Here is a 25,600-nt window from a genome sequence, read left to right on the forward strand (position 1 = left end):
AAAAGTAATAAAATAAATGGTTAACTTGCTTAACTACTTAAAAATCTTACACTTAGGTTACAACAAAAAGATTAACATGTATACATATACCACATTCCAAGGAGAGGTAGACAAACTATTGGCTAAATAATTCTCTATCAAATTAGTCTGATTATCTCCGTGAACCCTAAAATCCTCTAACTTCTCTTTACTGTGGAAGCGGGGGAGGCGGTGATCAGAGCTGTTTATTCCCAGACTCCCTTGCTGCAGCACTTTATGCACACCACACTCAATACAGCATATACATTTCTGTTCTGGGGAACCAAGGAAATATTGCAAAAAGAACAGGAGTACTTGTGGCACCTTAGAGACTAACAAATTTATTTGAGCATAAGCTTTCGTGGGCTACAGCCCACTTCTTTGGATGCTTTGTAGAAGGAAATACTGCTTTGTGATCCAAATTTGCTACTAACTTATAAAGCAACTGAACCTTCAAAGCCAGATTGTGACTATAAATATTTTATTTTTAAAAGTTTAAGGTAGAAAAATGACTTTCAATGGGAGTTGAAAGTTGAAGTGGGGCCGCTATATACTGAGGATGGAATGGAGGTTAAGGATAACCTAGGCATGGCCCAATATCTAAACAAGTACTTTGCCTCAGTTTTTAATAAGACTAGTGAGGAGTCTAGCGATGATGGAGGGATGATAAACGGGAATGTGGATATGGAAGTGGATATTACCGCAACTGAGGTAGAGGCCGTACTTGAACAGCTCGATGGGACGAAGTCGGAGGGCCCGGACAATCTCCATCCGAGGATATTAAAGGAACTGGCGCGTGAAATTGCGAGCCCGTTAGCGAGAATTTTTAAGCAATCGATAAACTTGGGGGTTGTGCCGTATGACTGGAGGATTGCTAATGTAGTTCCTATTTTTAAGAAAGGGAATAAAAGTGATCCGGGTAATTATAGGCCTGTTAGCTTGACGTCTGTAGTATGTAAGGTCTTGGAAAAAATTTTAAGGGAGAAAGTAGTTAAGGACATAGAGGTCAATGGTAATTGGGACGAATTGCAACACGGATTTACTAAAGATAGATCGTGTCAAACCAATCTGATCTCCTTCTTTGAGAAGGTGACGGATTACTTAGATAAAGGAAATGCGGTAGATATAATTTACCTAGATTTCAGTAAGGCGTTTGACACGGTTCCGCATGGGGAACTGTTAGTTAAATTGGAAAAGATGGGGATGAATATGAAAGTTGTAAGGTGGATAAGGAACTGGTTAAAGGGGAGACTCCAGCGGGTCATATTGAAAGGTGAACTGTCAGGCTGGAAGGAGGTCACTAGTGGAGTCCCTCAAGGATCGGTTTTGGGACCGATCTTATTTAACCTTTTTATTACTGACCTTGGCACCAAGAGCGGGAATGTGCTAATAAAGTTTGCGGATGACACAAAGCTGGGGGGTATTGCTAACACGGAGAAGGACAGGGATATTATTCAGGAAGATCTGAACCACCTTGTAAACTGGAGTAATAGAAATAGGATGAAATACAATAGTGAAAAGTGCAAGGTCATGCACTTAGGAATTAATAATAAGAATTTTAGATATACATTGGGGGCGCATCAGTTGGAAGCGACAGAGGAGGAGAAGGACCTTGGGGTATTGGTTGATAGCAGGATGACTATGAGTCACCAATGTGATACGGCTGTTAAAAAAGCAAATGCGATTTTGGGATGCATCAGGCGGGGTATTTCCAGCAAGGATAAGGAGGTGTTAGTACCGTTATACAAGGCGTTGGTGAGACCCCATCTGGAATACTGTGTGCAGTTCTGGTGTCCCATGTTCAAGAAGGATGAATTCAAACTGGAACAGGTTCAGAGACGGGCTACTAGGATGATCCGAGGAATGGAAAAACTGCCTTATGAAAGGAGACTCGAAGAGCTTGGCTTGTTTAGCCTGGCCAAAAGAAGGCTGCGGGGGGATATGCTTGCTCTATATAAATATATCAGGGGGGTTAACGTTAGGGAGGGAGAGGAATTATTTAAGTTTAGTACTAATGTATGCACGAGGACGAATGGGTATAAACTGGATATTAGGAAGTTTAGACTTGAAATTAGACGAAGGTTTCTAACCATTAGGGGAGTGAAGTTCTGGAACAGCCTTCCGAGGGAAGTAGTAGGGGCAAAAGACTTTTCTGGCTTTAAGACAAAGCTTGATAAGTATATGGAGGGGATGTTATGATAGGATCGTTAATTTGGGCAATTGACCTTGGATTACCACCAGATAGGTCTGCTCAATGGTCTGCGAGGAGATGTTGGATGGGATGGGAACTGAGTTACTGCAGAGAATTCCTTCTTGGGTGCTGGCTGGTGAGTCTTGCCCACATGCTCAGGGTTTAGCTGATTGCCATATTTGGGGTCGGGAAGGAATTTTCCTCCAGGGCGGATTGGCAGGGGCCCTGGAGGTTTTTCGCCTTCCCCTGCAGCGTGGGGCACGGGTCGCTTGCTGGTGGATTCTCTGCAGCTTGAGGTCTTCAAACCAATTTTGAGGATTTCAATAACTCAGTCCTGGGTTAGGGGTTGTTATAAAATTGGATGGGTGGGGTTCTGTGGCCTGCCTTGTGCAGGAGGTCAGACTAGATGATCATATTGGTCCCTTCTGACCTATGAGTCTATGAGTTAGGTGCCTTTGAAAATCTCCTGAAGTGACACAGAACCATCAAGCAGTGCCCATACTTACTATTGTAAGATTAATGCTCCCTCTTCATCCTTCCTATTTCTCACTCACTGACTTGTCTTAAAATAGACTGTGGGTTTCAGGGCAGAGATTGTATCTCAAAATGGGACCTGATCTGGGGTGAGGGATGATGCAAATGACAGTGTGGAACAGCACAGTCCTGCAAATGTTCAGGCACAGGTCAGTACCCTTACTCTTTTCAGCATAGGGACTTCTCTTTTCAGTCGTATGTAAACTGAAAGGGGAGAATTTGGACCACCCAAATTCGCTATGTTAGCACCTGAATCTCTGAACACCTCCACGTCATCCAACACAATCACAGTTCAAGTGTGCACTACAAGTGCTGCTATTATCAGCAATAGTTGAGAAGACGCTATTGAATGCAATATTTTTTTAATTTCAGATTTAATGTGTGCTATATAGTTGGGGGGAGGGGAGGAGGGAAGTCTCCCTAGGCTTTTTGTCCTCCACTCACTTATCACGTTTGTTGTATTTCTCATGCGACACAAAAGGCTGCCAATTTCTATGCTAGCTTCTCAGCAGTTTCTACATTAGCATAGAGATACACAGTTCTGGGAAATCAGCATTGCCCCAGCAAACCACAGTGCTCGATTCACTGTTTGTCCTACGTAATAAGTGCACAGCCTTTCTAATTAACTCTCACTACAGAGCAGTAAAGAGATAGATATCATAGACCAGATCCTGTAAACATTTATGTATACAGGTAACTTTCTGTATGTGAAAAACATACTGAAATCAATGCAACCATTTACACCAGGATCATTAATCATGTGCATAAGTGTCTGCAGGATCAGAACTCACAGCTCAGAGGGAAAGGATGTGGGGGGACTAAGATGGCTTTAAGTTACCTTAGCATCTTCCTGATTCTGGGAGCAGGAGATACATCCCCCACAGTATCATTAGGACAGCCATGATGGGCTAAGTCACAAAAGCCTGTCCCTACGTGCCTTCAGGCAGCATCGCTGCCCAGAATTCCCACAGCACAATGTGCTTCGTCCTTGCCTGGACATGCACTCCCAGTCCCACTCAGACTCTGGCACACCCCCTGCATAAAAGGGCTGGGAGCAGGGCTGAGAATTTCAATTGTCGTGCACAGGGGAATTAAGAACATCTCTAGCACTATTAGTGCACAATCATACCACATGTTAATATTGTGCTTAAAGACAAGTTTACACACTTTGCTCAGACTCAGGATCTGAAAGTTTGGATAGGAAGAAGCATTGCTCAGCATGACCCATGAAGCGAATAAAGATTTCACTAAAATACCAGTTGTAACTTAAAAGTGGCAGCCATGGAGACATCATTTGAAACACTGCCAGCCTGAAATCTGTCTAATCCTATATTGGGAGGTAGCATGGTGCTGCGGATAGGACAATGGACTGTGATTCAGGAGACCTGGGTTTTATTCCTGACTTGGTGACGGCCCTGCTGTGTGACCTTGGACAAGTCACATTACCTGTCTGTGTCTCTGTTTCTCCTTGTGCCTGTCCGGTCTACTTAAATTGTAAGCTCTTTGGAGAAAAACAAAGTCTCTTATTATATTAATATAGCATCTAGCACAATGACTGAAGTCTCTGCTACTTTAATCCAAATAATAAGTGTAAGAAGTTGTGAACTAGTCTTCAAACTTGCTTTAAAGCTTGAACATTAAAGGGCAAAATTTTCTCTTGTTGCTACATGAGACCTCTTAATTCTGCTATCTGTGTGCATCGCTCTCTCTGTGACTATGAATTCAGTACATGACTGGAGAGCAGAATATTGGAGCTGAGATCACATGTATGCATCTGATATAAATATAAATGTTAAAGCAGTTTCTGAAAGACGTATACACTCAACTATTGTCTGTGCAACAATTCCTAAACAGAGGGTGCATTAAGGAGAGCTAATTTTAAAATTCATGGGTGAAATCCTGGCCTCTTTGGAGTTAAAGGGAGTTTTGTGTTTGATCAGTGGAGCCAGGATTTCACTCCATATGTTGCTAAAATGCATATCATTACCTATAGTTCTAATATTCAATTTTAAAATCCATTTTGACAATTTTCACTGTTTTGTTTATGTTGTTTATCTTTTCCATTTCTCTCAATGAAAAAAATGACATTTGTTTCGCTTCAGTTTATAGTTAGCTTCACTTTCAGATTTGCAACACAGCAATGTTTAGATTTCAGGAACTTCAGGGGGATGTTTAAAAAACTGTTTTCATAGAAATTTTAGGAGTTAAAGAAACTTATTTCTGCTGGTTTTATAAAAAGCATGATTTTACAAAACTAAGTTTTGAGCCAAATTTCACAGTCCACTTTAAAATTTTCTAACTTTCTTTCTCTGCCTTTAACATTACCTTTCTGTTGTTTTAAAAATATTTAGGTATGTTTTAATAGCAACGCATGTGCAATCAGAGTTAAATTACCTATTTTGGTCATGTTATAAAGATTATTTATAACTGCTCTTTTTGCAAGCCATCTGGTGAACTGTATTTCCAGTAAAACCAACTGCTGTGTAAGAAAACAATGTTGGCCCCTACTAAATTAAGTGTATTTTAAAGCAGGATTGAACACACTTTTTAAAGTCAGAAACCAGTTCAAAACCTTTTTCCAAGCCATTAAGGAAATATACTGAGTGTACAGTGGAGTTATTAATTGGCCTGCTAGTCAGACTATGCCTAACTAAGCAGATCATGAGCATTATTACCTAAAAAGTTATAAGACTCTGCTGGATATAAAGTCTCAGATTGTTGGGGGATTTCCCTTTCTGTCGGGATACATCCACTGGAGTAAAACAAGGGGCCTTTCTGCACATCTATGCTGATGTCTAAGGAAAATGAAACACCAGCTCCTTTCAAAGAATCCAATAAAAGGCTGCCACGAACCTTGGCCCCGGGGCAAGGCAGTTCCTCAGCACAGTCCCTAAAACCGTAAAACAAACTCCTAAATCACATAACACCAATATCTCTGCATTTTAGTGGATCTCCCATTGGGTCAAAGAAGAACTCTACCTTCTCAGGAAGGGAAGAAAGTAAGTTACATCTTCAAAAACAACCAGAAATAAAATGCAAGAGAACTGGATTAAATGTAACTTTAATGTGAGAACCAAAGCAAAGCAAAGAAATTCAGAATCAAGGCTGACACAGCATCTTTAAAACACTCTACTGACATACTATTTTTTAATATAGATTTCCATGCTTTTCTGGTTTTTCTCTGCCCATATTTTTATTTATAAATGTGCATGTGCACACACGCACACACACACACACACACACACACACACACACACACACTTTTAAGACTCTCTCATACAGTGCATGAGTGTAACAGTATGTTGATATGTAAATCCAGATTAGACCACACATGCAATGCATAGGTTGCCCTGTTCCCCTAAATTACTATTGTATTTTTAGGTGCACAAAAAATGGTGGATTAGAGAAAATCTAGAAGCAATCCCAGAAAGTAGGTCACTTTCCAAAAGTTTTTAAAAATAGCTGATCGCTATAGATTTCCAAGAACATACTATACCTAACTTAATAATAAAATAAGACCTCTTTTCTCACTAACAGTTGTCACTATGCCTCCTATTGTTTGCTAATATTTTCAGTGCACAAAGCAGATATTCTGATCTTTTACAGTAATTTCTTACAGAAGTAGGGATGGGGAGCAGTTAGTTGCTAATTTAATGGATGGGCTGGGTAGACTCACTGGGATAACCTTTCTGAAATCCCAGCACCTCTAATAGTCACAATGAAGTACAATACAAAACACAGACTCTTTAGAACAGGCTTGGAGGGGAAAAAATGGGATGAAATACAGATAGACGCAGCCAAAAACATAACAAAAAACACCTTCTCACTCAGTCCAATCTCCTGCATTTTGCATGATTACTCCCTGCATCATTCCTGCTGGTGTCTTACCAGATCTGTTCTCAAATGTTTGTAGGATGAAAAAAATTAAAAAATAAATATGAAACGTACAAAACTGATATTTTGTATCAACAGCATAAGTAGTACAAGTCCATGTCTGAAGCCACAAGAACTGAATTTAAAGATCAAAAACTGTAGTTCTGTTTTGATACCCACCAGTTCATCCAAAAGTGCCTGTTTATTCTTCCTTTTTATAATCTGTTGCATTTGTTCCTCTTTCTGTATGAACAGTCGCCTTTGCTCATTTTCCTGTCGTTCCACCTCTAAAGCTTCCTCCAGCTCCTCTTGCTCCCGAGTCTAAAACAGCAATATTAGAAATTTATTATTGGAAAAGATCCTACATTTGGCAGATAGAGTGCTGCCACGGCACCCTTCCCCCAACTAAAGGGTGTTAACCTAATGTCTTTGGCAGGGATCTAGAGACAGGCAATGAAAATGATTAGAGACATAGGTAAAGGCAAAAACTTCCTATGAAAAGCCTGTGATTCTCTAGTTTAAAAAGGAAACAAAATAAGAGGGTACAGGATAGGGAAAGTGAATTTGGTGCTGCTATTCACCCTCTCTGACAATACAAGAGCAAGGGGAGATTCAACTAAACTGAAAGGCAACAAATTTAAACTAACCACTTATTTAAAAAAAAGATACAGTGGATAATAAACCTGTAGAATGTATTGCCACAAGAGACCATTGAAGCCAAGAGTTTATCAGGAGTCATATCCATAATGAGAATAACCACAGTTACATCAGACAGGGATATAAACATGTATGCTTCAGGAAATAAGCCAATCACAAACTGATGGGGCTTAGGAAGAATGACCCCCCCCCCCATGGGCAGGTTATGCTATAGTAATCCCCTACATTGTTTCACGCATCTTCCTAGAACATAAGAATGGCCATACTGAGTCAGACCAATGGTCCATCTAGCCCACTATCCCGTCTTCCAACAGCAGCCGGTGCCAGGTGATTCAGAGGGAGTGAACAGAACAGGGCAATTTATCAAATGATTCATCCCGTTGTCCAGTCCCAGTTTCTAGCAGTGAGAGGTTTGGGGACACCTAGATCATGGAGTTACATCTCTGACCATCTTGGCTAATAGCCATTCATGGACCTATCTTTATCTTATTCTTATCTTATCTTCTTATCTTAGAACTTATCTAATTCTTTTCTGAACCCAGTTATGTTTTTGAGCTTCACAACATCCCCTGGCAAGGAGTTCCACAAGTTGACTGTGCATTGTGTGAAGTTCTTTCTTTTGTTTGTTTCAAAACTGCTGCCTGTAAATTTCATTGGGTGACCCCTGGTTCATGTGTTATGTGAAGGGGCAAAAAAACTTCCTTATTTACTTTCTCCACACCATTCATGATTTTACAGATCTCTATCGTATGTCCTCTCATTTGTCTCTTTTCTAAGATGAACTGTCCCAGTTTTTTTAATCTCTCCCCATATGGAAGCTTTTCCATACCTCTAATCATTTCTGCTGCCCTTCTCTGTACTTTTTTTAAAATTTGAATACATCTTTTTCGAGATGGGGAGACCAGAACTGCATGCAGTATTCAACATGTGGACACACATGGATTTATACAGTGGCATTAGAATGCCAGGGGTTCTGACAGGACTGCTGAAACAATTTTTATAGTGGGGGTGCTGAGAGCCATTGAACAAAGCTGTAAACCCTGTAAATAATGGAATCCACTTCAAGCCAGGAGATGTGGTAGCACCCCTAGCACTTATGCCTTCTATCTTCTTAGCTATCCCTTTCCTAATGTCCCCTAACATCGTTAGATGTTTGCCTGCCGCTGAACATTGAGCAGCTGTTGTCAGACAACTATCCACAATGACTCCAAGCTCTCTTTCTTGCGTTGTAATAGCTAATTTAAACCCCTTTGCTTTGTATGGATAGTTGGGGTTATGTTTTCCAACGTGCACTACTTTGCATTTATTTACATTGAATTTCATCGGCCATTTTCTTGCCCAGTCACTCAGTTTTATGAATTCCCTTTTAAGTCTTTTCAGTCAGCTTTGGACTTAACTATCTTGAGTAATTTTGTATCATTTGCAAACTTTGTCACCTGTTTACCCTTTTTTCCAAATCATTTATGAATATGTTGAACAGCACTGGAGCCAGTACAGATCCTCAGGGGACCCCGCTACTTACCTGTCTCCTCTGACGCATCTGATATTGGACAGTCCGACAAGATATCAGACTACATGGACCTCTTGTCTGATCCGATATGGCAACTGCTATGTTCCTACAAGTTATACGTGACCTGAATGATCTTTGATTTTAGAAAAGGAAATCCAATGCATCACCTTTGCTCTCACTGCTTTATACACATACATGGATATATGGAGGAGCTCTCTATTTATTCAAATAGCGAGGAGTCCTTGTGGCACTTTAGAGACTAACAAATTTATTTGGGCATAAGCTTTCATGGACTAAAACCCACTTCCACACTCTATTTGTTGGTACTACTCCAGTCCAACACCTTCCTTCACAAACAAGGGAAACTCTTTGGTTCTCAGAAGGGATGGTTCAAATTTATTATTTTCAGACTCCAAACTCCTACTGTGAGTATTGAGTGCAAAAGGAATGCAGGATCAGGCATTATTGTGTCACTTCTGTTACTACAGTTGCCTGAATTGAAACATTTTCTTCTCGAAATTTACATATATATATATATATATATATATATATATATATATATATATATATATATATATATATATATAAAAAAATGATGCTGGAAGAAACACTTTAAAAAAAAAAGTTTGCCTATAATGTTTCAAATTAAAAAAAATCCTTGCCATGCTACTTTTAAAGGAGAGCAGAACTTTGACTGAATAATATTTTAATAAAAAAACCTACAGGAAAGTATGCATAGCCCGTATATAGAACACGTATTTTATAATCCTCTAAGAAGCAGTATCATCATTAGCATTTAAAAAGGCTTTTGTCTTGTTAAACTACAAAAGTTTGTTTCACTATCATTAGTTTTAAATTTTGCATAAGCCAGGCCTTTGTTTTCCCATTCTCTAGCCGTCTCTTGGGAGCTTCATAATGTCTGTGTCTGGATTTTTTTTTCTTCCTCTTTTGGATGAGAAAGAAATTATTGTCCTGAAGTAGGAATGAACCCAGTCTCTTCTGGATATTGTCCAAATACACTGCCAGCATACATATGTTTGGAAGAGCCTGCATTTACCCCAGCTATGTCAGTCCCTCTCTCTAAACCCTCCTCAAAACAACGAGCAAACAAAATTCAGCTGTCAACATGATCTCCTGAAGCAAGCAAATCTTTGATAGAGGAGAATACTTGCATATCACATTTTTCTTACTATGGAGTGTGTCAGTATGTATGTATGTAGGAGTTTTTTCTTTTCTCCTTTAAGACAGCATTTTACAACTATTGCTCTTTAAAATACTTAATTCAACTATTGAATAAGAATTTTTTTTAAAAAAACAGCAAAACTAACCAGTTTTATCTTGTTTTTCTGAATAACTTCTTTGTTATCCTTCTGATACATATCCATTTTCTTTCTGGTGTTCTCCAAATCCACATTGTTTGTCAAGTTAAACACTGTATTGGTATTTAAAAAAAAAAAAAAAAAGATGCATGAAATCATAGAATTAACCTGGTGTACACACACACACACACACACACACACACACACACACACACACAACCATAACCAAAAAGTATTATCTTTATTTAATGCTCCTTGTCCCTACCACATTAGCCCCATACACCTAACTGAATATGACAAAAAGTCACTTGGACACACAAAGGCCAGATCCTGATCTTTGTTACATCACTGATTTACTTGGAGTTCTTGCAAATTTGTACCTGCATAACTGAAATTAGAACCTGATCTTTTGCTTCCTTCATGGGATACTGGTAGCGTAATCCCTTGAACAGCATCAATACCCAAGACACACAAAAACTTGCCTTTATAACAAGTAGTTTATGGCTAAGAAGAACCTAGACCAGAGGTCCCCAAATTGTGGGGCACCCCCACCCCAGGAACACAGAGGAGCATTCAAGGTGGTGATGGCAGGCTGGATCAGCCCCAACTGGGGGCTGGGAGGGAGTGCCACCCAGCCCCGGCCCATCCCCAGCCACAGCTCTGGCTCCCAGACCTGTGCATAACGCCATCCCCAGCCTTGGTGCAGCTCTGGACCTGGCCGGGGCCCGGCTGCCAGCCCCCACCACAGACTGTGGCTCTGCTCCTGCTCTCCGCCATCGGCCCCTGGCCATGGCTCTATCCCTGCCCCCCAACCCACCCGCAGCCTCAGCCCCCTTACCCTTGTCCACATCCCAACCCCCCCTTCCCCAGCTGCAGCCCCATTCCTGGCCCTGGGTCCGGGGGGGCAGGGGATTGTGGACAGGAGGAATGGGGAGCAAGTTTGGGGACCACTGCACTAGACTAAGTAGAATACACACGCACACACACACACACACCTCATTACAAACGAGGCCCTTCCATTTCCTACGGGTCATCTTGGCACGAGGACTTTGATAGGACTTCACTGCTTTACTATATGGTGGAAATCTAGATTTCTATATTCTTTAAGAGTTCCGAAGCACAAGGACACACAGTTTCATTTGTCCTTGCTGAAAATCTCCACATTTATGCAGAGATCCATAAAAAGAAAACAAGTTAACCTATCACTCAATGCTATGTGTTGTGCTAAACCTTCTTTGTACACAACAAATATGAGGAGGATTTTCCTCATTTAAGTTATGCAACAAGATGAAGGAAATGCAGCCAGTCTCCTCTGTTTCGCTGAACATTCCCAATCATGTATATCTGAACTAAAGATGCCTCCAGGAATAGCGCAGCTTCTGTAGCAGGCGGACTGAAAGAACAAGGTGTGCAGGGGATTAGTAATTAGATACAGAGCCTTTCACCACTAGGTCACTGGTTCAAATTGGGGTCAAGTCAATTCTGACTCAAAGTCATTATCACACAAAGATCATTTGGTGGCCTCAGTCGAGTTCAGAGTGGACACCAGAGAAATCACCATACCCCTAAAACTAGCACAGATGGCAACCCACTCAGCGCAAATCAACCTGGAGACTGTACAGTCCAGTCACACTCTTTATGTGGCCCCTCCAGAACACAGCTGAGGTACATTGACATGAAAGAGCAGGGAAGCTCACACTCTGTCACTGACAAACCCTTCACAAACTAGAAAAGACACAGCCCCAGCCACAGAGAGCACACACAATCTGAATCGTGAGGAGAGGACAGATGTTCCAGTGGTTAAAGCGCTAGCCTGGGAGTCAGGAGTTCAGGGTTCAATACCTGCTCTGCCACAAACTTGTGTGACCTTGAACAAGTCACTTTGTCTCTGTGCCTCAGTTTTTCCCCATCTGCAAAATGGGGATAATAGCACTGTTCTACCTTGTGGTGCTGTTGGGAGGAAAAAATATATTCAGGATGGTGAGATACCCAGATACCCCAGTCATAGTGCCACATAAGTGCCTTATATACACATAGAATCATAGAAGATTAGGGTTGGAAGGGACCACAGAAGGCCATCTAGTCCAACTCCCTGCTCAAAGCAGGACCGATCCCCAACTAAATCATCCCAGCCAGGGCTTTTTGACTTGCCCTTGGTGAATCCATGTTGATTATTCCTGATCACCTTCCACTCCAAGTGCTTCAAAATGAATTCCTTGAGGACCTGCTCCATGATTTTTCCAGGGACTAAGGTGAGGCTGACCCATCCGTAGTTCTCCGGATTCACCTTGTTCCCTTTTTTAAAGATGGGCACTATATTTGCCTTTTTCCAATCGTCCGGGACCTCCCCTGATCGCCACGAGTTTTCAAAGATAAAGGTCAATGGCTCTGCAATCACATCAGCCAACTCCCTCAGCTCCCTCGGAGGCACTGCATCCAGCCCCATGGACTTGTGTATGTCCAGCTTTTCTAAATAGTCCTTAACCTGTTCTTTCCCCACTGAGGGCTGCTCACTTCCTCCCCGTACTTGTCTGTGAAGACAAAGCAAAAAAAGCATTGAGTACTTCAGCTTTTTTCACATCATCTGTCACTAGGTTGCCTCCCCCATTCAGTTAGGGTCCCACACTTTCCCTGACCACCTTCTTGTTACCTTTCACATCCTTTGCTAGCTGCAACTCCAGTTGTGCTTTGGCCTTCCTGATTACACCCTTGCATGCTCAAGCAATATTTTTATACTCCTCTCTAGTCATCTGTCCAAGTTTCCACTTCTTGTAAGCTTCCTTTTTGTGTTTAAGCTCACTGAAGTTTTCCCTGTTAAGCCAAGCTGGTAGCCTGCCATATTAGCTATTCTTTCTGCACTTTAGGATGGTTTGTTCCTGCGCCTTCAATTTGGTTTTTTTAAAATACAGCCAGCTCTCCTGGACTCCTTTCTCCCTCATATTAGCCCTCCCAGGGGATCCTGCCCATCAGTTCCCTGAAGGAGTCAAAGTCTGCTTTTCTGAAGTCCAGGGTCCGTATTCTTCTGCTCTCCTTCCTTCCTTCTGGCAGGATCCTGAGCTCGACCATCTCATGGTCACTGCTGCCCTCTATGCATGGAAGTGCTCAGTAATTCAGCAGGACACAAGTGTAGCTGATATACTATTTCTAATTTTTTAATTTAACAATAGGCAGGAACACATCTCCCTGTTTCCATTAGCTTATGTTTGTCCATTTGATTTACATCCTTTCTTCACTCACGCTTTGCATAGGTACAATGGCAGAAGTGAGCTTCTGGGAGAGTTCTGAAGTAGGCAAGGGAGCTGTCTCAGACCCACAGATTGGGGGAGGGCATTCCATGCATAAAGGGCAGCAAAGAAGTGGGCAGAGTGTTGGGAGCGGCAGAAAGGAACAAAAGAACAAAGCAGGTATTATTGGCAAAACAAAAAAGAAGACACATAATGACAGAGATATAAGTTGCTGCTGAGTAGCTTTTAGTCTGGAATGAAGTGACAAGGAGCTGGAACCAATGATAGTGGCACAAGAATGGTGGCGAGGGGCATGACACCACTCATATTTCAAACAAAAGTAACTTTGGAAAAATACTGCACGCTCTTGTAACCAGTGAGTTAGCATTCATTTTCAGGAAGCATGGCTAATTCCATTGGTCTGGGTTTAAATAAAAAAAAATATCATTAGTATAGCATCAAACAACCATGACAAACTTTTGAACCTGCCTAAAACATTTAGGGATAGCTAATGTAATATAGCTAGTTTTCACCCTGACGCATCAACGGGAATCACAGGTCTAGGTTCCCATCCAGAGAGCTCAATATTTATCCCTGGATGAGGGAAATTTGTAATCCCTTTGATTGGAGCAATTGGGCTGAATGTGATGAATATAAAGTGGTGTGGTAGATTATAGCCAAAACACAAATGCTTTATATCCCTTTCTTACAAGGAAGTAATGATTGAAAGGATTTTCAGTTTATTTTAGCCTGACTTTCTGAGGTTGTGGGATTCATCAATTCCGACTGACTTCAGAGTTATTTCAGAGGCAGGATGGTCTTGTGGCTTAGGCCCTTAATTGAGACTCAGAAATCTGGGTTTAATTCCCAGTTCTGCCACATACTCCCTATGTGACATTGAGTAAATCATTTAACGCCTCTATGCATCTCTTTCCTCAGCTGTAAAAATGGGAAAAAATAATACTTTTCTCCCACACTTCATCTACTTGCTCTATTTAGATTTTAAGTTTTTAGGGCAGGGACTATCCCTTATTATAAGCACCTACAGCACCTAGCACAATGGACCCTTGACCTCAGCTGGGGCCACTGGATGTTATTTTAATACAAGTAAATAATAGTGAATGCTCTCTACCTTTGAAAGCTAGGCCCTTGTGTTTTGAGGGAGGTTGTTCAACATGGATTTTCATTTTTTACGCTGCCCTCTCCCAAAATAGACAGCATTTTTCAACATTACATTGCTCTGAAATCTTAGAATTAAAAGAAAAAGTGCAGAGAATAACTGTACTATTTTAGCTATGCAACGTTTATTGTAGCAACGTTTCCTCAAGAAAACTGGTTATTTTAATCTTGTTTTGACCTCCAGCTTTCCAACCTGTAGCTTCCAACTGACAAGCTATTAGACATTTGGGCACAGTGGCTGAAAAGAACTGTCATGTGAAAATGCTGGAGTACAACCACATTTCTGATCAGATCCCTGCTATGAAAGTAGCTGCATGTGAGCGTCAGAACTTCCTACAATTTAAATCCAACACAACAGCTCTCTAAACCTATGATGACACAAGGAAAAAAAAAAACCACATGACAGAGGTACACTGCCCTAGCAGGATACGCAGGTACATTTCAGGTGCATGCGGAGGTAGAAGATGAGAAGCCAAATGCCTTTGGTCACCTGAGCAGCAGGGATATTCCTCTATAACCTCACTGCTGGATGACTTTCTAAACTGGGTTTTACAAAACATGGCTGTTTCCAGAGTTTTTTTCAAACTGAACCATAATAGGCTGAACAGGTCCTGACAAGCATGCTGACAAACTTCATGTCTGCATGGTTCAAAAACATTCACTGTCGAACCACAAAGGTGGGGAAGGCGGAATAAATATCTCTCTCTCTCTCACGCATGCGCGCACACACACCTCTTACTTTATCTTCTGAAGCCATTCCAAATCCACAATCGGTCCTTAGAGCCCCTGTAAGTGAGTAGGCTAGACACAAATCACTCCTCTCTCCTTCTGCCCCCACTTAACAGAACACCAGATTCTTTCTTCTACTTCTTCACCCAGACCCAAAACAAGGCGTCAGAATAGCTACCTCAAGCTATCTTCCCCCCAGCTGTAAGCAGCAGCTCCCTGCATAGGACCTCTCTGGGCTCTATGCAAGTTCCTCTGCACTCTCCTCATACCATAGGAGCATAAAAACAACCATACTGGGTCAGACCAATGATCCATTTAGCCCAGTATCCTGTCTTCCAACAGTGGTCAATGCCAGGTGCTTCAGAGGGAATTAACAGAACAGGCAACTGAATGATCCATCCTGTCGTCCACTCCCAGCTTCTGGAAAACAGACACTAGGGACACTCAAAGCATGAGGTTGCATCCCTGGCCATCCTGGCTAATAGCCATTGATGGACCTATCCTCCATGAACTTATCTTTTTTGAACACTCTTATAGTTTGACCTTCACAACATTCCCACGTAACGAGGTCCACAGGTTGACTGTGCGTTGTGAAGACATACTTCCTCTTTTGTTTCTTTTAAACCTGCTGCCTATTAAATTTCACTGGGTGACCCCTCATTCTTGTGTTATGAGAAGGAGTAAATAACGCTTCCTTATTTACTTTCTCCACACCAGTCAAGATTTTATAGAACTCTATCATATCCCCACTTAGTTGTCTCTTCAAGCTGAAAAGGCCCAGTTTTTTTAAATCTCTCCTCATATGGAAGTTGTTCCATATTCCTAATAATTTTTGTTGCTCTCTCTGTACCGTTTCCAATTCTAATAGGTTGTTTTGAGATGGGGCAACCAGGTCTGTAACAGTTTTCAAGATGTGGGCATACCACGGATTTATATAGTGGCATTATGATGATATTCTCTGTCTGATTATCTATCCCTTTCCTAATGGTTCCTAACCTTCTGTTAGCTTTTTTCATTGCTGCTGCACATTAAGCAGATGTTTTCAGAAAACTATCCACAATGACTCCAAGATCTCTTTCTTGAGTGGTAACAGCTAATTTAGACCCCATCATTTTGTATGTACAAAGTGTATTACTTTGCATTTATCAACACTGAATTTCATCAGCCATTTTGTTGCTGAGTCACCATCAACAGCACGTGAACCACTGGCTTGGGAAGGCTATCCTCCCGCCCTGACTTTCTGCCCAAGGTCCTGCCCTTTCAGCACATCCACCCCCCACTGCGGCCACTGGCCTCTGTCCCAAGCTAGTGCTGAGACGGAGGGAGGGTGGGCAGATGGCACGGTCCCAGTCCCTGGAGAGCCGGGAGGGAGGGTGGCGTGGCCCCAGTGCCAGCTCGCGCTGGGGCCACAGCACATGGGAAGAGCCAATTTACAGCAGGAGAAGCATGAAGGGAACTGAGGGCGGAGCGTGAGCAGGGCCAATCCCGGCTGTCTGGGGAGGTACAGCCTCTCCCTGCCTATGATACCCACCGCTCACACCAGTCACTCAGTTTTGTGAGATCCCTTTGTAACTCTTTGAAGTCTGCTTTGGACTTAACTACCTTGAGTAATTTTGCCACCTCACTGTTGAATCATTATCCTTTTTCCAATGCCTAGCCTGAGGAAGCAGTCAGGAACTGGCAATGGGGAAGGCAGGTTGCAGATGGGAGGGGAATCAGGTTTCAGCTGAGGACCAAATCACAATTCTCAATAGGTAGGTAAGCAGGCCACAGGCAGCAAACACATTCACTTCCTTGCCTCATCATAGCACCTCCCAGCACCTTCCCTCAACTCCCTCAAAATGTCTAGACATCCAAGTTTAAAACATTAAAGAGTTAGATTTGGCCTAACCTATATTATAAAACCTACATTGGCAAGTATGCAAGCTAAACTCTTGGATGTAGAGCCTTCTTTGTTGGTCATTACCTAGCCAAAACTAGGCTTAATAGCATGCATAGTCTAATAGTTAAATCTTCTAAAAGCACTAATTCCTAACAAAAGTTTAAAATATATATATATATTCGCTATTCAGTTACAACAACCTAGCTTAGCAGGCTAGCATGCTCCTTTTTGTTTAGGGTGTTTAACAGAATTATTCTTGATCTGTGAATAACAGCTGATATTTGAGGACTGGTGAACATAAGCCATAGAATAAACAATACTTCAACCACGAGCATTTAAAATATGGTGTCACCATACTGATAGTTGAGCCAAATTCCATAGAATGTAAATTGACCTCAGTAAGGAGTGTTACTCAGATATGGTCTGTAGAATTTGGCCTGTTTTGGGTTTTGAGAGACAGGGGCAATTTTTAAAATTTTAATAGCAACATTTAAAAAAAAAAAAAGTTTCAAACCAACAAGCAAAGAGTAAAGACCAGGAATCCTACATTAGTCCTAGCTAAAAATCAGTACCAAAAAAATATGAACATGACTAGCAAAGCAGATGGCTAGTCTGCAAAGATTTCAAAGGGAAGCCAGTCTTATTACTTTCTATTCTGAAGCATAATATAAGCTCACATAATGGGCCTGAAGAACGTAAAGGTAAAGACACAGAAGCCGATTTGTATACGAGAATTATTTACTTCCTTATTCATCTCACACTGGTTGGTTTAGAAGTTGACCTGCCTTTAGACAGCTGTTGAAACACAACAAGAAGCCTATTGTATTTTCTGAAACGTTTAATTCTATTTAGGCAAAACTCCACAGATTTCCTGAAATCCAGCCTTGACAGAGTGAGATAATCTCTATTTTTAAAAGTGCTACTAATTAATCTCATAACAAAAGGAACAACAATCTGCTAGTTTATTATGGAATTTAAAATTAACCTTTGAGACAAATCTTAAAGCCATGTGGAACAATCACAGGTCTGGGAAAGCAGCACTGTTTGTGGTAAATAAATCCATCACTGGTGTTTAAATCAGCATCATCAAAATCTCTCACATCTTCTATTGAAGACATTACCAACTTTGAGCCTTCTCTTGCTAATTAGTGTTTCTTTTAACGCAGATAGCTATGGTCGCTAGAAAGAATTCTTCCCATTGAGAAATATTCAAGCAAGATTCTCCTGGGAGGGAGAATGGCTGGAGGACATATGCAGCCATGATTCACCAGCCCAAGCCCAACCCCAACTCCTTCCATTCTGGGGCATAAGGAGTTCTTGCTGAAGCAAACCGAAACAGCCAACATGGCGTACCGGCAAGAGCCCCAGTCCATGTGCCCAGCTCTTATCCACAAGGGAAATGCATGGATTCTCCTGCACCGGGGGCCACCCCTGACTAGAATCAGGAATAAGATTTAACCCGAATGGATTAAAATAAAACAACTACAGAACTAGAATCACCTGACTTTACAAAGCAACCAAAGTGTGTCAAAACAATCTGACAACAGACGGTCAATGTACTTTATTATGAAGTTTATGTTATGAGCTGGGATGTAGCCAAGATTTTCTTTCCTACTTCCTAATAAGGTAAAAATTGATTTATTGTGTTGCCTTACCAAAAAAATAAAAAAAAGGTCAATAAATATTTCTCCTACAGGTTAGCACTTTCCTAATTCTCAGGTCCATTAATTAGCCAATAGATCTTTAAAAAAAAAATTGTAAATCGTTATCCTGTGATATATTATACACACAGCCTTAGTGCTTAATGTAGATATTACTGGTGTAAGACAGCTATAATTAAGTTAAAAATGTATTGGTAAGTATTGGTGTAGCACAAACACCACTTTTCCTACTCCATCATTTTCAACCTCTGCTTCTGAGCAGTTATCATAATGCTCATTGCCACTTAGAGACAGAGTGGCAGAGAGATGAATGCTGAAGGCACAGAGCTTCAGAACAAAGCCGATTGTCCATGCTCTACCACCTCCTCCCCAAAACACTGCTTTCAGCATCAACTGAAGATGGCAAAATGAGCCAACCTCTTCTGCCCATATCCTCTTTTAGGGGGAGGGTGGGAAAAAAAAATCAATAATCCAGCTGGAAAAACCTAAATTGGAAATTATGAATTATGGACGTTCCAGCTCAGTTCTCTTTTTACTGTAATTTTTTTTAAGTGCTTGCACAGTTACAATTATTTCCAATTACTAATCCCCATCAGGTCAAATAAGGGGCATTTTAGCTGGGGCAGGTACAAAAACTCTCCATATCTTTGTCATCTTTTACATTTTGAGAGAGCTGCATTGTGTAGTTTCCTTTGTTAATGAAGTTGATGTGAACCACACGGAAAACAGGTAAAAAGTCACAGGCATTAGTTCTTAACATCCAGTAAGAATTCACTAGATAGTAATTTTGGCATGAACACAAATCACTACACAATAGTTACTATAAAAAAGGCTTTGAAAAGTAGAAAGTAGTTCTTACCCATAGGGCACATGAACAATAGTCACTTTTTCCCACTTGACTATACTGTATGCTTTAAAAAGCAGTAATTATTATTAACTATGTGTATAGTAGTAATGCCTAGAGGCCTTACTCACGGATCAGGACCATACTGCGGTAAGTACTGTATACGCACATCCTAAAGACAGTCCCTGGCTCAAAGAGCTCAGAACTAAGTTTAAAAAAAATAGTTTAAGAAACGATACGAAGGGAAAAGAGTAAGGAGCATATAAAAAGGGTCTGGCTCACACTGATGTACTTGTGGCAGTGTTCTTTGTAAGGCTTAGTCCTGATCTTTGTGAGGCACATGTATGTCCCATTGACTTCAATGAGTGTTGTGCCAGCTGACCCAAAGCAGAATTTACCCCATTCATTTTTTCGTGGTGTTAATGACAACTAAGTGTTTACAATATTCTAGAAATTGTCAAACTGATTTTTCCGGGCACTTAACATTTTTTAAATGGTCAATTCTAAACCACTTCAGAGAGAGAGAGAAGAAAATGGAAATACTGGCAGGTTACTACCATAATGTTTATGTTTGTTGCTATATCACCAGTGTTCTCCCTGCTCTTTCTATTTAAAAAAATAAAGGAAAATGATTAAGCATAATAGGCTTCTTGTGAAGGGGAAATGAATCTTTCAGATAAGGTTATAGATCACATCTAATGAGAGAACACACTGTAAATGACGTGCTCAAGTTGAACTCCAAAGAAACAATTACTGGGAAAACAGCAACAAAATGCCCCAGGGACTGCAGAGATAGACATTTCTGCATGTTTTATACATTTTGTTCTATAAACCACAATTTTTATTTTAGGTCTTATGACTTTTATTTATTTACTTTTAATTTTCCAGGCATCCAGAGTAAGGTGAAGCTCAACTTCAACTCACATTTGACCTCACCATATAAAATCTATTCAAACCTCAACGGAAGGTCAATTTCCGCTTCCACCTACACCAGCTTCCTAATCTGCGCGCTGTATCAGCAGTCAACAGTAATTGCCATGTGTTATACAGGGGCCAGTCCGCCATCCATAGCCTGTAGCATGGTACCAATTTGCACTTGGTTCCTATTTGGCAATTTAACATCAACCATGAGAGCTAGAAATATAAATACAGTTTTAAACTCTGGAGAAAACTTGATGGTGCACATACTCCCACCCACTCAGCCAAGCTTTCCATTCACCTGAGGCGAATGGATGTTTCAAGCCATGGTAATAGCAATAACGAGATGGAAGCCTATGACAAAATGCTACAAAATGTTCTTTTCCGTTTCACAAGCACAAAATAGATTCTCCCAGCATCATTTCAACAATCTGTCCAAGTTGCTAGAACCTCCTCCAGACACACACACACCCACCCTCTACCTACCTGTCCCAAAGGCTTTGGCCTGCCTGGCTATATCTGAAGTTTCGCAGCCAAACACATTAGCTCTCCAACTTCAACGTTCTGATGCCAACAATAACACAACATGCTACTTATAGCTGCAAAGGTGGAGAATGCAACTCTCTGAGGCTAACACCAACAAAGTTCAAAGGAATGCTTACTCTTCTTTGCTGAAGAGTTAAAAGGGAGCAAGATTACCTTCACCGCGTTTTCTTTTAAACCTCAATCATTGCCTTCCCTGAAAGCACCCAGCCCCTTCAGTCCTCCAAAAAACAAATAATTTAAGAGCGATTCCTTTGAACACTTCTATTTTTGTCTATGCAGACTCCATCACCCTGCCATAAATCCTGAGTAACTCTAAAAAAGCGGAAAATGAACTCCAATACAAACAAATTCCTCCCTCAAAGGGCAAGTCTCTGCTTCAGCAAATCCAAGGAGAAAGAGTTCAGCGTCCGCTCCTAAACCTCCCTCTCCCGCGTAGCAACATAAAATGCTGCCACAGTGGTATGTAAGGTCATCTGCTTCAAAGCCGCTTCCAACTACTGTACTCACAGAAGCAAAATGATGAAAGGCACCATATGGCTGCTGTCATGGTAAATAAAGCTAAGAGAGGCATATAAGAAGAATTTGAATTTTTCTTCTTTGTTTAATCTTCTCTATTGAAGCACCACCAATGCCCTGTGTGCCTTTCCTTTCCAGCAATAAAACACCATTTCCTCTAAGTATCGTAGTTTTTCTCTTGCAGATAAAATGTTTATTACTTAGATATATCCCCCAATTGGACAAATATGATTAAAAATGTAAGGAGAAAGTAATCAGATAAACATCAGATACCATGATAAATCCTATTAAAGAAATGCAGCTTTGATATTCTCTTAGGCAGTCAGAAGATAAAAGCCTGTGGTCTCCTGAGCACAGCACATCAAAAATGCAAACATTAAGACTTACCAATTTCTTCTACTTCTTCCAGGAAATCATTATATTCCGTTAGACTGGGAAAGTCATCTTCTCTTTTATTGTATCTGAGAGAGACGAGAAACTAGTGTTTGCATAATGCACTGAGATGGCAGTTTAATTCTACATTGTGCTCGTTTCATACATGGTATATATGGCCAAGGATTATTATTATCAGAATACAATATGGCTCCTTTAAAGTGAACTAGGATTGCCCATCCCCAAGTGAAGAAGCCACCACTGTCTGAACCAGTGCTACACCTGAGTCTTTACCACATTTCTGGGGCTGCAAAGGAGTGGAGGCATAGGCTAAAGTGTACCAATTCCAAATCAGCTCCTCAGACACTACTAAAAAAGGGGCAGACTTACTAGGAGCACTCTCAGTTAGAAAACAACCACCTCAACTCCTCAGGGAAATGGTTGAAGAGTATGCAGTTTGGCTTTGTGTCCAGCTCTGGTACAGCCAATAAGTCCCACCGTATTTGAGCCCAGGCACCCACACCTCTTAAAGCTCACATGTGGGACACAACAATGACCCAAAATGAGAGAGAGACAAAAAGGTTATTCATGCAACAAACATAAAATGTTGTGGGATTCATCTCTCCAGCGTCAATAACTTTCACACAATCCTTTGTATCTGACAAAAACAGTTTTCAACCGTAAAGGTGAGAGAACAAGAAATTTTACTCCTGAGGGAATCCTGCACCAAAAAACCTAAAAATTCTGTGCACAATATAATAAAGTAACAATATAATAATGCCGTTTTCAATTATTTTGGTAATTTTATTTCAAAATACCTGTCACCAAATATGTCTGTAATAATACAACAAAAAAGATTCAGGAGATGTTTTTGACAGACAGATTCCTTACCAACATTTGTATGAAAAGCACAGACGACTTTAAGGATATGTCTACACAGACAAGAAAAACTCACGGCCGGCCAGTGCCAGCCGACTCAGGCTTGAAAGGGTCAGGCTGTGGCGGGCATTTCATTCCTGTGCAGACTTCTGGACTCAGAGTAAAGTCGGAGCTCTGGAATCCTCCCACCTTACAGGGTCCAGCCCCAGTCTTCATTTGTGGGACCCTCACATCTTCAAACTCCATGGTTCAAAAGATAGGTCCAAATGCAACAACAACAAGGCTCCTGTTCCTTGATCCGCTCACTGATTCACCTCAGAAGGACAAAGCAACTATTGTCCTCACGCTCTAGAGCCAATTCAATTTGGAAGGTCAACCCTTTTCAAGGAGGCAAACACAACACCCCCCACATTACATACAGTGGATATAGTTAGGAAAGTAAAGACCCCTCAAGGTCATGTTGAGCCTCCATTCCTAACGAGGTCAACCAGCCACATGGCTTGCAGAGCAAATCAATTCCTTTTTTAAAATAAAAAATTAGACACTTAAAACCTTCAAAGCAAAACAAAATGAAGATATCTGAATCCTTAGATCCCCACACATACTCCCATTGGCAAAAATAACTCCTTTTTTGAAGATGAAAATAACTGAAGTCCATTTTAATTTAGGTTTTCTCAACTACGATACTCACACTTTCAATACTTTCTTGCGAATTTCCACCTCCTTGTCAATGGCAGGGTCTTCAAAGAGCTGCACTCTGAAGTTGCTCTTCCGCAGTGGCGTATCACATTCCTGACAGTTTCCAGCCCCCCGGACAAACAGCAGCTCCACACAACTCTCGCATCTGAAGAGAAAAATGAGTTACATGAAAGAGTGATGCTTAACAGTAACTGCAAGGTAAGTCTTTTCCCTGTTTATTATTTGCACATTATTTTTAATTTTGTGTGAATGAGAGTGAGAGCAAGGAAACACTCTGTGCTCATGAAAGGTGACAGGTTAACATCTCTAGAAACAAACAGCCTCCATTCAAAGTACCCAAGAGCACCTGCAATGGCAATGCAAGTTTTCCTACGTTGGTCTGGTCTAAGGAAGCCTCCTCCAGCGGGTGAGGCATTTATTCTCCCTGTTTAAACCACTTGGCCTCTTTGCTGAGAACACCAGGTAGCCTGCATCCTCACTGCAAAGTGGGGTGACCTGGATGGAAAAAGAAGGGGAGCTGGCAGAAACCCCCAGGAGTTAACTGCACTGTATACTTTTATCTGAAGGATAGTCCCAAACATCTGATAATGAAGTTCTAGCTTGTTTAAACTCGTAACAAATGTCTCCTGTCCCCCTTTCTGTATAGCCAGACAACAAGGTATCACAATCTGGCCCTAGCCCTCCCAGCGACTACAGATAGTACTGTAACAATTCTGTCACTCTAGGCCTGAGCTAGATTCAAACCAGACTCAACCACATTCAAGAGATTCTATGTCTCATTATTACTAATACCCAGTGTTAGAGTCCCCTTATTTTTTCTGCTCATAAATTCAGAGCATTGCAGATAAATATATTGTACACAGAAGCGGCATCCCCCTCCCCCGCCCCCAAAAGAATGTTTATTTCTACCACATTAACAAGTATCTTCATTTATAATTGTCACTTGTTAGATGTCAACTAACATTTAACAACAAAAGAAGAACACACACAGGCCATGGAAACCAATACAGAATTCACGATGTATTTGGGTACTCGGATCATGCAAAATACTAGCACAGGACAACACCTGTTGCAGTCATGTTCTATTGTTGAGTGAGTGAGAGAGCAAGTGAGCACACACTATTTATATCTTCGGTACATTAAAGCCATGAAACAGTTGTGTACTAATGGCCAAGCTTCCCTGTCTCTTCCTGATCTCAGCCTCCCAGGCAAACGATTAGAGAGTTAAGAAAAATACTGAGACAGTTGTGAAGGATCTTGAAACAAAACTTCCATCCCACTGAGCAGACTGGTTCCATTACTTATTGAGGCAAAGCAGGCCAGAGCAACCCAAATTTTATTCTGCCTTCATTTAAGATTTGAAATTGCAGAACAGTGCAATTGTAATGATTTGCTCTGATGTTACTTTGTCATTCTGCTTGTATGCTATCTTAAACACTGGCCGACTCCATTCAATTAACCAGTTTTCCTTTTATTTATATTTCACACCCATACCCACACACGTACTACTTCTACTTCAGAAGCACCAACACATTTAAATACAATTTATCAGAGGAGGAGGGAAAAAAACTTTTTAGCACATTAGACCAGAAAAAATGATGAGCTACAGGGATTGTCAGCTCAAAAATTAAGCTTCTGTTCAAACTGTTTTGCCTACTATCATTTACAGTCAACACCCATAACTGAAATAATAGAAAGACGGTGGGAAGGAAACGTTCTCTTTTTACCACTGTGTTTACTTTGTGCATGTGACAACCCAATGTGTATAGACAGTTTCATTGTTTCCTTGGTTTAGGCACTGAATTTTGTTCGTGTGGGTCTCTCACTACATCACCTAGTGCAAAAGAGAGGGTGGGGGAAGGGGACAGATTTTATTTTTAAATTAGGAAAACAAGACTGCAAAGCTACGAAGATTTGCAAGTTGACCCAGGCGCTGATGTTTTTATTATAGTATTGACTAGGGACAAACTGAGAACAGGACCCTACAGTGCCAGGCACTGTGCACACACAGTAATACCTGAAGCAACATAACATTCTCCCTCCCTCCCC

At 41.1% G+C, this 25,600-nt stretch overlaps 1 protein-coding gene and 1 long non-coding RNA gene across 3 annotated transcripts in view; both read right to left on the reverse strand.

The window, feature by feature from the left end:
• Positions 1–25,600, reverse strand: part of LOC127051001 (uncharacterized) — a 427,926-nt gene that overhangs the window by 204,710 nt on the left and 197,616 nt on the right. The window lies entirely within an intron of this gene.
• Positions 1–25,600, reverse strand: part of MNAT1 (MNAT1 component of CDK activating kinase) — a 212,574-nt gene that overhangs the window by 116,614 nt on the left and 70,360 nt on the right. For both annotated transcript variants that reach the window (XM_050952712.1, XM_050952713.1), the window contains exons 2-5: positions 23,544–23,696; positions 21,989–22,062; positions 10,112–10,215; positions 6,797–6,937 (exon numbers count right to left, since the gene is read on the reverse strand). In XM_050952712.1, coding sequence (XP_050808669.1) covers positions 6,797–6,937; positions 10,112–10,215; positions 21,989–22,062; positions 23,544–23,696 — 472 coding nt within the window. The remainder of the gene's footprint in view (positions 1–6,796; positions 6,938–10,111; positions 10,216–21,988; positions 22,063–23,543; positions 23,697–25,600) is intronic.

Source organism: Gopherus flavomarginatus, chromosome 5, assembly GCF_025201925.1.
Source record: "Gopherus flavomarginatus isolate rGopFla2 chromosome 5, rGopFla2.mat.asm, whole genome shotgun sequence".
Classification (NCBI taxonomy): Eukaryota; Metazoa; Chordata; order Testudines; family Testudinidae; genus Gopherus; species Gopherus flavomarginatus.